Raw genomic sequence first — 12588 nt, 5'->3', positions numbered from 1 at the left:
GCGTCTAAGCCCCAAATACAAAAAAAGAGATGAGGCACTTGACCAGTTCCATGGACACAGCTACTGGTCAGCCGTGGTTCCTCAGATTCCTGGGAATATCCACCTTCTTCTCCAGAGGAGTGGGATTCTCCTTCCAGTCGTCTGTCCCATCTCCAGATCATGGATTACATCAGGCTGGAAAGAGAATTCAAACACAATGGCTTGGGTATGGTCAAAGGAAACGCTAAAAGAAAAAGAGGCGGATGGAACACAACACCTCAAGGTTCCTGCGGAAGACACAAGGCCTCCAAGAAAGGAAGAGAACAGTTTTAGACAAGCATTGCCTTTACATGATTTCTGGTTTGATGGCTCTGCTCCCTTTGCAGTCACTGGGGCCCTCCAACTTCACCTGCTTTTCCTTCCTCCCTTCTAAAAACCTGACCAAGGGATGGGAAGAAAGGCAGAAGTATGGCCCTGGGCCTCCACAAAACAGCTGGGCTCTGGAACAGGGAGGGCCACAGTGTCACTCCGTTGCTCACCCCATAAGGAACCAGGCTGGGAAGTGACTCTGCAGGTCTGACTCAACAAGGTCCATGGACTCAACAAGGTCCAAGGCCGTGTCTGTGTCTGGAGACCCGCATACCTACAGCTCAGATCAAGCTGGGGCTGAAAATCAGGCCTGGCTTCAGTGTCTCCTGGTCCATGGACAGAGGGGTGGGTGGAGGCCCAGGAGATGCTGGTCAGGGCCATGAAGGTCCACGGATGCTCTCAGGGCTCTCATACTGCCCCATGAGTAGAGAGAAAGGAATGAACCACACGGAGCCCCGACCGCAAATACGGTGGGATCCCATCTAGAGGAGCCACGCTGGGATAGGGGAGAAGTGCGAGGAGGAAGGAGCTGCAGAGATGTTCTTCACTGACTGCTAACTCCCTCTTCACCACCCTCCATGCTGCTCCTGGGGTTGGGGCGGGCAGAGGAATTGGGAGCCAGGGAGCCATTTCAGACTGGGAGAAAGTGGGAGGAGAATGGCTTTAATATTTGGCCCTTGTTGCTCCCAATCCAAAGCTTTCTGAACTGTCAATAAAGTAAATCGAACTTCAGCAAGTCCACACCTCTGTGCCCGTGACAGTCATTGGTCTCTGAACCTCCTTTGCTTTCTCTTGACCCCTGAGCCGTTCTGGTTCATTTTCTCCCTCTGTCCCGTTGGTTCGGGGCTTGGAGGGAGCAGCTGCGGGGGGTCCGGCTGCTGGCCAAGGTTAACCCACCACAGGACACATCAGGGCTGCCGTGTCCAGTACGGGGCTCCCAGCACAAGGAAGACCCTGCCCAGCCTGGAGAGAGTCCTGCTGAGGCCAGCAGGATGGCTGGGGCTGGAGCACATCATGGACAAGGAGAGGCTTGTGAGATGGGTTCTGAGAAACCTTTCAGGGTACAACACTGAGCAAGGACCCAGGGCAGCTGGGGGATCCCAATGCAAGGACTTTCTCAGTGTTTGATGAGACAAAGCCATGAGCCCCTGATGGGTTTGGAGCTGTGTGAGAAAGGGCTTGGCTGAGAGACCTGCAGTGGCAAGAGCGGGGGACTGGTGTATAAGAAATTTCAGTAGGAAAAGGGTTCTCTTTTTATTGATAATGGTTGTAGAGTTGGATATCAGGCCTGCAGCAAGGCAAGGGGTGAGGAGGGGAGTGTGCAAGTGGAGAGAGAACAGCTCTGGGAGATCAAGCGCTTGTGCCCGGCAGCGCTGCCGTGCTGGGATTCTTTTCCCCTCCACCCACGACCACAGGAACTGTCCCTGCAAGTCCAGAAATGTCTCGCAGGAAATATATCAGGAAACAGAAGTCGTTGAGCATCCCTTTATTTTGTTTAAACACACAGAGAGCACAGCTCCTCATTTACACAGACAATGAGCAAGAAAAGAGAAGAAAACAGTGAATTAAAAACCGGATGACAAGATGATCACAACGGAAGAAACCAGCAACACCACCAACAAATACAGAAACCAGTCTGGGCCTGCCGTGAGATGCACGATAACGGCTATGCAGAAGGTGATGAGAGGTTCATTGATTCAGAGAACCATCCAGATTTCAGTTTCCACACTGCATCCTTGAGCTGCTGGTTCCTCAAGCTGTAGATGAGGGGGTTCAATGCTGGAGGCACCACTGAGTACAGAAATGACACAACGAGATCCAGGCATGGGGAGGAGATGGAGGCAGGCTTCACGTTGGCTCACGCCCTTTGGTTCAGCTGTGAGTGATCACAGGGTGTGATGGGAAATTCTCAGGGGTGTTTTTATTAGTGAGAAACCTAACCGGATCCTTTCTGTTCGGGTCTTCAAAGAGCAAAGTACAAAGCCAAACAAGGGAAATCTTTGCAGCAGGCATCAGAAATCCTGGAGGAACTCCTGGCAAAGATGAAGAAAGCAGGACACAGTGAGTATGCAGCCCTCGTAACCAGAGGGCTTGGGAAGTGGAGGGTTAGAGAGCTGGATGGACAAGTCAGATCCTGCGCTAGCAGGAAGGGATCAGCCAGAGCCTCGCTGCACCTACACGCACTGTCAGGCCTTGCAGGAGCTTCTGAGCGACGGGGATGGTCCAGAGTCTCTGCTGCCGTTGTGGTAACAGCTGCGCTGAGTTTGGTGCCAGCCACCAGCAGCCAGGTAATTGCTGTCCCGTGGTCGCCTGGTGTCACCCATCAGAAAGGTGGGAGCTGGCCCTTTCCGTGTGCAATGCAAAGTTCTTCTTCTGTGGCCGATGCGCACACGTGGAGAAGAGCACGTGCCCACCCATCCGATCTGTGCCCCGAGGTCTGCACAGACCAGCTCTGAGCCGTACCAGTAGCACTGGGGCAGCAGCTGCCCCAGCTCTCGACTGGAACTACAACCAGCAGCAGCGGCTGCACCATCGCTCGCAGCCTCCGCAAGGTGTGAGACCCAGCACCGCTGCTGCCAGGCGCTGACTGAGCCCTTCCTGCTGGGCACGACTCCCTCGAACTCACACCATGTTTCTCTCCTCTGTGCTCTCTTCTAGGTGAGGGCGGTTTCAATGGTTTTCCAGCTGCTCAGCTGGAAGTTGGTTTGGAGCCCGTAGCGCAGCCTGGGGGTGAGTTCCTGAGGACCCTTGCCCTGGAAGAACATGTGGACACTGAAACGAGAGCTCATTCCTCTGCAATTTCCCTTCAGATCCTCTCACAGATGACGGCTTCCTGACTGCTTGGCCTGATCCCGCCCTCGAGCCTGTGAGCGACCCCTGGGGTCAGTCAGTGAGAGGAAGGAGCCTTTCCCTTTTCATCTTCTTGCCTTGTGCAATGGGAGTCGCTCTTTCTGTGGCCAATGTGCAGGCAGCTGGAAGGGCAGAGAGGGAACGGCTCGGTGATGGCCCTGGGGCGCTTTGCCTTTCAAAGCTGTCTCTGCGGGACCCTCGGAGCCTGAGCAGAGGAGTGTTCTCCCAAGGGCTGTTTCCCCGCTGGCCTGGCTGCAGCCGCTTCCCCTGCCCTGGGAAGGACGGGCTGTGGCATCGTGGTGCATCTCTACCAAACCCACCTCGTGCAGCTCGGGCCAGAAGATCTCGGGCCAGAAGATCACGTGCCATGGCTTGGTCTCCAACAGGGCAGGCGTGGCTGCTGCTTGGAGCAGTGGTGGGTGCAGCCCCAAAAGCCCAGCCCTTGTTCGTCGACCTGGCCAGTGTCTTTGAGGATCTCCTCTTAAAGATGTCACCTCCCTGAGGGGAACTGTTCCATCTGATCCGCAATAGAGGGGGCTTGGGGGGCAATAGAGGGGGATTGGGGGCGTAAAAGGGGTTTGGGGGATAAAAGAGCCCCAGCTGAGCTGACCCTGGCCAGAGCTGTCCTGGCCAGAGGCTGACATCCAGCCTGCAGAAGCTGTGGGTGCTCAGCCCTTGCTGTTGGTCACCGGAGGGGAGAGAAGCCCTGGGTGGCCGAGAGGACACACAGGCAGCTTGAGGGTACTGAGTCTGGCAGAGCTGGCCAGAGCTGGTCAGGATCGGAGCAGCCCCAGCTTCACCAACGGGTCCAGCCCCTCTTCTCCTTGGTGGCTGAGAACTCTGGGTGACACCTCAGGGTCAGGGACAGATGGAAGCTGGACACCCAGCTTGAGGCCGCACAGCTGCCTTGAGGGCAGTGACCATGAAGGGCTGTGGATTTGGTCTCAGGTGGCTTTTCTCTCTGTTCCTGGATGTGTTTTACAGAACTGGTTTCCCTCTGGCTTGGGGATCAGTGGGGTCTTGATGGTGAAAGTGCCCTGGATATGGTGACAGAGATGGGGTTCAGTCCACTGCGTGTGTTTGTGACCCCTCCGTGGGATGGAGGTGGCAGGATGGGACGTGCTTCTGCGAAGGGCTCTTTCGCAGCAGAAGTGGCTGCAGGATCTCCGTGTCCCCTTTGAAGGAAGGTGTTTACTGTCGCCTTGTGCTGGAGCTGTGCTGAGGCTTTGCCTTTCTCGGACTCCTGGCAGTGTTGTCCCAGCCCGGGGAAGCCCACCATACTGATCAGATTATTCTTTCCAAGAGAATCCAGGTCCTGAGCAGTCTTACAGGGGAGCATAAGTTGAAGACAAGTCCTGCAAACTGGAGGTGTGGAGCCTGGTGTCTGTCCTGAGATACATCGCCTGCTGAAAATGCCACCTCCCTGAGGGGAACAGTTCCATCTGATCCAGCTCCTGCTTTCTTTCTCTAGAGATGGACACAGAGGCTGTTCAGAAGGTTGTCTTTCGAACAGGGAGCAGTGGCTCAGTGCCCGTCCCTGCCAAAGGAGCAGAGGCGATGCCGGCCACTCGCACGCCCGGTAGCTGCTGTCCCGTAGTGACCCGGTGTCACCCATCAGGGAGGAGAGAGCGTTGGGGTGGCCCTCCCTGCTGCAGGGACGGCTTTTGTCCATGTAGCTGAAAGGAAAACTGGACAAGGATCGGTGCTCCCCATGTGCTCTCCTGGCCACCTGAGTTTTGTTGGGTGAGCTCTCCAGAGGGTCACAGCACGGACTGACATTCCCAATGGCTCCTCCAGGTGTGCTCGGTGAGACAACCCCAAGTGTTGTCAAGTCTCAGACGACCAAGAGTGTCAGAGGGCCCCCAGATGTGCAACTGCACTTCATGATGGGTGCAGTAGGAGCCCTGCATTCCCTCGTGATTGTGATCCTGGTGTGCAGTGTCGTGATCTGGATGTGGAGGAAGAGAACACGGTGAGTCACTGATTGCCCCCACGGCTTCCTGCAAGGGCTGCTCGTAGCCACAAAGCGTTTCTACTCAGGCTGCTGGGCAGCGGTGAATGACGTCTTGGCCAAAACACTCTGCTGAGATTTCAGCCGCTGTTGGGTGCTTTAATTGGCCTCTGAACTCCTGGGCCTTCTTCCCGGGAGCCTCCTCTGACCAGAGCCGAGGTCGGCTCAAGCAGATCCTGCCTGGACATGAGTGACCGGCGTGGGCAAAGCCAGGTCAGGATGGGAAAGAGCAGGGGCTGAGCTTCCCCTGGAAAGCGAGACGCGCACCAGCACCCGCTCCTGACAGGGAACGTGCCTGCAGGAATCCCCCTGCTCGGAGGTGCCATCAGGTGCCGGTGTCCCCCTCGGTCACGCTGTGCCGGCAGCTCTGAGCCTGGGGTGCAGAGCCGAGCCAGCTCCGTGTCGTGCAGGAGATTCCCCATCCTACATCTGCAGCTGAGGCCTCAGACACACCTTTTCTCTCTGCAGAGAGGGCTCTGTGGAGCCAGACCCAACTCCTGCAGCCACTGTTCGTGGCAGGAAAACCAGAGGCCTCACCCTGCCCGCAGCCATCGTCCCAGCAACAGCAAACCTGTTTCTAGTGCCACCTGGATCACCTCCCTGTGAGGTGGACGTGCACGAGCCTGGGGTCCAAGATTGATCGTGGGGGCCGGTGCCCCTCCTGCTTCGGGTCCTCGACCAGGGCTGAGGCTTTCTACCTCATTCAGCCTCATCCTTGGCTCCTGGAGTCGGGTCTGTTCCTTGATTTGTGCGATGGTGAATGGATTTTCCCATATGGATCCCTCCCAAGCCTCCTTTGGGGGCAATATATGGAGTCTGAAGGCATTAAAGAGGTTTTGGGGGGATAAAAGGATAAAACCCCCTTTTTAGTCCCCTAAACTCCCTTTATCGCTCCCCAAACTCCCTTTTATCCCCCCAAAACCCCCTTTTATACCCCCAGTCCCCTTTATCCTTCTTTATTCCCCTTTTATTTCCCCCAAATCCTCTCTTTTGACCCCACATCCCCTTTTCTCTCCCCAAACGCCTTTATTCCCCCTAAACTCCCTTATATCACCCCAAAACCCCTTTAACCCCCTTTAACCCCCTATATCACCCCAAACCCTCTATTATCCCCCCAAAACCCCTTTTATGCCCCCCAAACTCCCTTTGTTCCCTCCAAACCCCCTTTATTCCCCCTCAAAACCCCTCTAGCACCCCCCAAACCCCCTTTCATCCCCCCTTTATAATCTTGTCATCCTGTTTTTAATTCACTGTTTTCTTCTCTTTTCTTGCTCATTGTCTGTGTAAATGAGGAGCTGTGCTCTCTGTGTGTTTAAACAAAATAAAGGGATGCTCAACGACTTCTGTTTCCTGATATATTTCCTGCGAGACATTTCTGGACTTGCAGGGACAGTTCCTGTGGTCGTGGGTGGAGGGGAAAAGAATCCCAGCACGGCAGTGCTGCCGGGCACAAGCGCTTGATCTCCCAGAGCTGTTCTCTCTCCACTTGCACACTCCCCTCCTCACCCCTTGCCTTGCTGCAGGCCTGATATCCAACTCTACAACCATTATCAATAAAAAGAGAACCCTTTTCCTACTGAAATTTCTTATACACCAGTCCCCCGCTCTTGCCACTGCAGGTCTCTCAGCCAAGCCCTTTCTCACACAGCTCCAAACCCATCAGGGGCTCATGGCTTTGTCTCATCAAACACCGAGAAAGTCCTTGCATTGGGATCCCCCAGCTGCCCTGGGTCCTTGCTCAGTGTTGTACCCTGAAAGGTTTCTCAGAACCCATCTCACAAGCCTCTCCTTGTCCATGATGTGCTCCAGCCCCAGCCATCCTGCTGGCCTCAGCAGGACTCTCTCCAGGCTGGGCAGGGTCTTCCTTGTGCGGGGAGCCCTGTATTGGACACGGCAGCCCTGATGTGTCCTGTGGTGGGTTAACCTTGGCCAGCAGCCGGACCCCCCGCAGCTGCTCCCTCCAAGCCCCGAACCAACGGGACAGAGGGAGAAAACGAACCAGAACGGCTCAGGGGTCAAGAGAAAGCAAAGGAGGTTCAGAGACCAATGACTGTCACGGGCACAGAGGTGTGGACTTGCTGAAGTTCGATTTACTTTATTGACAGTTCAGAAAGCTTTGGATTGGGAGCAACAAGGGCCAAATATTAAAGCCATTCTCCTCCCACTTTCTCCCAGTCTGAAATGGCTCCCTGGCTCCCAATTCCTCTGCCCACGCCAACCCCAGGAGCAGCATGGAGGGTGGTGAAGAGGGACCCAGGACCCCCCCCCAACCCCCAAAAGGGATCCAGGACCCCCTGAATTCCTTCAGAAGAGACCCAGAACCCCCCAAAAGGAACCCAAGACTCCCCCAACCCCCCAAAATTGGACCCAGGACCCACAATATCCACAAAAAGGAACCCAGGACACCCCCAAAACTTCCTTAAAGGGACCGCAGAACTCCTACCCCAAACCCCCTAAAGGGATCTGGGTCCCCTTTAATTCCCTCAAAAGAAATCCAAAGCCCCCCAAAAGTGACCCAAGACCCCCCCAGACCCCTCAAAAGAGTTCCACGACCCCCTCAACCTCCCACATGGGAACCAGGAACCATCAAAACCCCCAAAACGGGACTCAGGACCCCCACAAACTCCCAAATTGGATCCAGGGCATGCCTAATCCCCCTTAAAGGGATCCAGGATCCTTCCCAAACTCCCAAAAGGGATCCAGGACACACCCCACTCCCCCCCACCCTGCACTGGATTCAGAACCTCCTCAAAAGGACCCAAGACCCCACAACCCACCCACCCCCCCCAGATGGAAGGAGAACCCCTCCTAAAACACCTAATGGGACCCAAAACATCCCCCTCAAAAGGGATCCATGAAACTCCAAGCCCCCAAAAGGGAACCAGGAGTCCCCCAAAAGGGAATCAGGAGTCTCCCAAAAGGACCCAAGGCTCCCCCAACCCCCACCCAAATTTACCCAGAACCTCCCCAATCCCTGCAAATGGGTCCCAGGAGCCTCAACCTCCAAAAGGGACCCAGGACCCACCAAACCTCCCAAAAGGGACACAGAAACCACCCTACATGTCCCCAAATGGAACCCAGGACCCCCCAAAACCCCACAAAAGGGATCCAAGACACCCCTTCCCCAAACTCCCAAAGCGATCTGGGACCATCTGAATCCCCCCAAAAGAAACCCACAGCTCCCCAAAAGGGATTCAAGACCCTCACAAACCCTGAAAAAGGATCCAAAACCCCCAGAAGTCTCCAAATGGGACCCAGGACCCACCAAAACTGCCCAAAAGGGACACAGGACCCCCCTAAATCCCCCAAATGGCACCCAGGACCCACCAAACCCACAAATGGGACCCGGGATCCCCCCAGATCCCCTAAAGGGATCCACTACTTTCCCCCAACCCCCCGAAAGGGGTCTGGAACCCTCTGAATTCTCTCAAGAGAGACTCAAAGGCCCCCAAGAGGGACTCAGGAGCCCCCCAAATCCCCCCAGAAGGAACCCACGCCCCTCCAAAATCCCCCCAAATGGGATCCAGGGCCGCCCCCACAAACCCCCAAAAGGGACCCAGGACCCCACAAAACCCCCACAAAGCTGGGGAAGGAGAGAGAAAGCTGGGGGAAGAGAGAAGGATGTTGTGGGGTACCACGTCAAAGGCTTTACAGAAGTCCAGGTCGACCACATCCTTTAGTTTAAATTAGTGCAATAATCACATTTTTGAACACCCAACCATGAAGCAAACCATCCGCAATGGTGACATGGTGCAAACCACTGGCAATGTGACCAAACTCAGAGCACTCAGGCTTTACTGAACTTCCCAGAGGTAGGAGTGTGAGCAGGAGAGCTTGAGAATCTGCGGGATTTCACAGAAGAACTGCTCCACAGCATTGCCCTGGCACAGGGGCAGGGAAAATGTATTGGCCGTGTGCAGCAGAGCAGCGAGAAACCCAGTGCCCCAGGCAGCTGCTGCCATGTGGACACAAGCTCTGCTGCCCAGGAGGGTCCCGTAGTGCAGGGGTTTGCAGATGGCAACGCAGCGGTCGTAGGACATGTCCGTGAGAAGATAATATTCTGCACTCAACAAGAACAACACAAAGAAGACCTGGGCAACACATCCTGAGTAGGAGATGGCCCTGGTGTCCCAGAGGGAGTTGGCTATGGATTTAGGGACAGTGGTGCAGAGGGAACCAATATCGGGGAGGGCGAGGTTGAGGAGGAAGAAGTACATGGGGGTGTGGAGGTGGTGGTCGCAGGCGATGGTGGTGATGATGAGGCCGTTGCTCAGGAGGACAGCCAGGTAGATGCCCAGGAAGAGCCAGAAGTGCAGGAGCTGCAGCTCCCGTGTGTCTGCGAATGCCAGGAGGAGGAACTGGGTGATGGAGCTGCTGTTGGACATCTGCTGCCTCTGGATCAAAGCCAAAATAGTGTGAGAAGTTACAGGAGACTTCTTTGAGTAAAATCAAAGCCAGTTCTCACACTGCACAGTTGCCACTGCTTTTCCATTTCCAGTTGCAGCCCTTCCGCCAGCTCCATGCCTGGAGCCCTGCTCGGTGCCGGCTGAATGTGCCGGGAGGAGCAGGGCCTCTGCCCGCTGGCTGCGAGGGGTCAGCCCTGCTCTGCAGCTGGGGGTCATGGGGACGCTGGGCACAGGGGACACTGCTGGGGTTCAGCTTTGTCCTGTGGAACTGCTCCTGGTGCAAAAGGGCTTGTCAGCATCTGCACCTCCAGGGATGAGGAACTGAGAGGGTAGAAGGAAGGCAGAGAGGTTTGGGCCTTTACCACTCTTGCTCCCACCCCGGACAGTGTTCTTGGATGTCAGAAACCCTCAGCATCCCTGCTGCACTCAGGGAGAGCATTACCTGTGGCTTAGTGCAGAGGGAGGGGTGCTGCCCTCTACTTTGCTCTTGTCCCCAGCAGCTCTGGGCTTGCACCTTTCTGAGATGGAGGGGGATCACTCTCCCTTGTTACCTTCAAAAGCCACCTCACCCTTCTGAGCACAGAGGGATCCACCTCACACCACTCAATGTCTCACCCTTCTGTAAGGTCTCAGCACCCCACTGTCAGCCCAGGACACACACGGCTCATTTCACAAACCCAGAAGCATTCCCTTGGCTGTAGCATCTCTGTATTTCTCCACGGTCATCCAGGTAGCACCAAGTTGTGATAGCAGAGATTTATATCCATGAGGGAAGCTCACAGCTAGGAAAGAACCCTCATGGAACAATCCGAGTATCCTAATGGTGGTGGTTCAGTAAGCAAGAGTCAGCTCTTTCCTCAGGGAACGACTCAGACTGCTCTGCCCACAGCCCCATGGGTGAGACGAAAGCTTGGACACTGCATTCCCACGGACACACCTGCATGGGAGGAATCAGAAGTTCAGTGCCACACTTGACTGCTGAAACTCCCAACCCCAGAGAGCCTGGCAGCAAGAACAGGAGATCAACAGCAAGAACACAGACAAACAGAGAAGCCAGCAAAGAAGCTGGTCCAGCTGAGAGAGGCCACAGCAGAGGCAGCCGGGCACTCAGGACAGCATTACCCTAACCCAGCTCTGCTCACTCCCTCCCAAAAATAAACATTGCTGCACTGGTACTCTCAGCCCCTGTGCTCTGGAGAGGAAAATGGACCCGTGATTAGAGAGCTGCACCACGGCTGTGCTGAAACTCTGGCTGCAGTGGAGGGGGTTCAGTCTTGGAGCCCAAGCTGAGGGCAGAGACTTTGTGGGGTGGGAGAGGAGGCAAGGGGGCTTGCTCAGAGGGAGGGTCTGTGTTGGATGCAGTCGTGTAGGGGTTTCTGTATTTGCCCTTCCACAACATCTCTCTTTTATGTTTCCTCACATTCTCCGATCTTATCCCTTCTGCCCGGGGATTTTCCTCACTGGAGATGTTTCCCTGACCCATCTCTTCTCCCTGTCAATGCTCACAGACCTCATCTGACCCTCTCTGCCTCCCCCTGGCCCTACACAAACCTGCCTGATTGGCGGGTGAAGCTGGGCACAGGGTCTTGTTTATAAGCAGGAAAGGATGGGGCAGAATGAGCCTGATGGGTCCAGCAGAGGTGATGCTGGTGCTCTCCATGGGCAGAGAAGCAGTTGGAGACACTTTAAGAGGCTCCAATCAGACCTACTGGCCACTCAAGGATAGAGGTCTGGAGGCTCAGTGATTTCTTCAAGCATGAGAGCCTCTTGTTTCTTTTCTCCCCGGAAATTCCCCAGGTGCAGGGAACTGACTCGGGAGAGTTCCTTATCTTTATCCTAATCCCTGCCCTGATTATTCCCTTGAGATGTCCTCTTAGAAGTGTCCTGGGGTGATTTGGAGCTGTGAGAAGCCCTGACTGGCACAGCACCCTCTTGAGAGCAAAAAGACCCTCTTTTCCAAGGAGCTGCTTCTTCCCTCCACAAGTTCTCCCTGTCCCAACATGAGGAGCTCCCTGGGCAGACCGAGCACTGACCCTGGTTTTTCTTTCCACTGGAGAAACTGCGAGAGCCCTCCTGACAGAGCCCACAGGCTGTGGCTGTGCTGGCTTTGGGAGACTCCTCCAGGAATCGCACCTGCATTGTCCTGCACCCAGAGAAGGGCTGTGAAGATCTTTCTCCAAATGAAGACTCCTCTTTCCTCCCACCCCACCCTGCCTTTCCCCTCTCTCCGCTCCCTCCTCTCCCCTCGCTGCCTGCAGGCAGTGCCCTCAGCCCTGCTGGGCTTGGCAGAGGAGCTGCTCCTGGCCAGACCTGGCTCTTTTCATAACTACCCTCTTGTTATGAGCTCACTCTGTCCCAGGAGCCCAGCCCAGCTCAGCAGCAGAGGAGCAGCCCAAGGCAGCGCTTTCTCTGCCCCCTCTGGGCTCCCTCGAGCTGTCCCTGGGGCTCCAGGGGAACCTGCTGAGAAACAGGCTGAAGCCATCCCTGATCTTCCCTCCCTCAGCTGGGCAGAGACACTTCTCCTGCACTGTCATTACTCCTGTTAGAAAAATAGCTGGCCATGAGAATCACTTTTGTTGCCCCATCATTAAACAGAACCCCAGGAATGTGACAGGGAATGATCTCATTTCTCCATCCTGTTCCATCGCGGGAATTCAGGCTTTTCTTCCCTGGTCTTTAGACCTGGGGCTGGGAGGACATTCAGCTCTCTTCTGTCCCAGACGGGTCTCTGCTCCAAGCAAAGCCTTTGCACACACGGGTTCCTGGACACTTGGTCTCAGATTTCCTTATTGCAGGGATGACCTTGCCTGGTGCCACAGCTGCAGAGCTTCAGCCCCATGGGCAGCGATGCCCTCAGCCAGGGGCACAGGCAGGAGGAGCTGGAGCTGTTCCTGTGCGAGACAGAGCTGGGATGTGGTCACAGAACTTGAAAGGCCATTCAAGGGCCTCGTGATGAGTGTTCCCTGCTTCAGG

At 55.5% G+C, this 12588-nt stretch overlaps 1 protein-coding gene across 1 annotated transcript; it reads right to left on the bottom strand.

Moving 5' to 3' along the window:
• Nucleotides 1–9003: 9003 nt before the first annotated feature.
• Nucleotides 9004–10341, bottom strand: LOC138732677 (olfactory receptor 14J1-like). The gene is made up of 2 exons (XM_069879321.1): nucleotides 10293–10341; nucleotides 9004–9545 (listed from the first exon to the last, which is right to left on the bottom strand). The coding sequence occupies exons 1-2, from the start codon at nucleotides 10339–10341 to the stop codon at nucleotides 9004–9006; spliced, it is 591 nt and encodes a 196-aa protein (XP_069735422.1).
• Nucleotides 10342–12588: the final 2247 nt, after the last annotated feature.

This window comes from Phaenicophaeus curvirostris, chromosome 35 (assembly GCF_032191515.1).
Source record: "Phaenicophaeus curvirostris isolate KB17595 chromosome 35, BPBGC_Pcur_1.0, whole genome shotgun sequence".
In the NCBI taxonomy this organism is placed as follows: Eukaryota; Metazoa; Chordata; class Aves; order Cuculiformes; family Cuculidae; genus Phaenicophaeus; species Phaenicophaeus curvirostris.
Note: the sequence above shows the minus strand (reverse complement) of the source record. Positions and strands in the feature narration are given on the sequence as shown.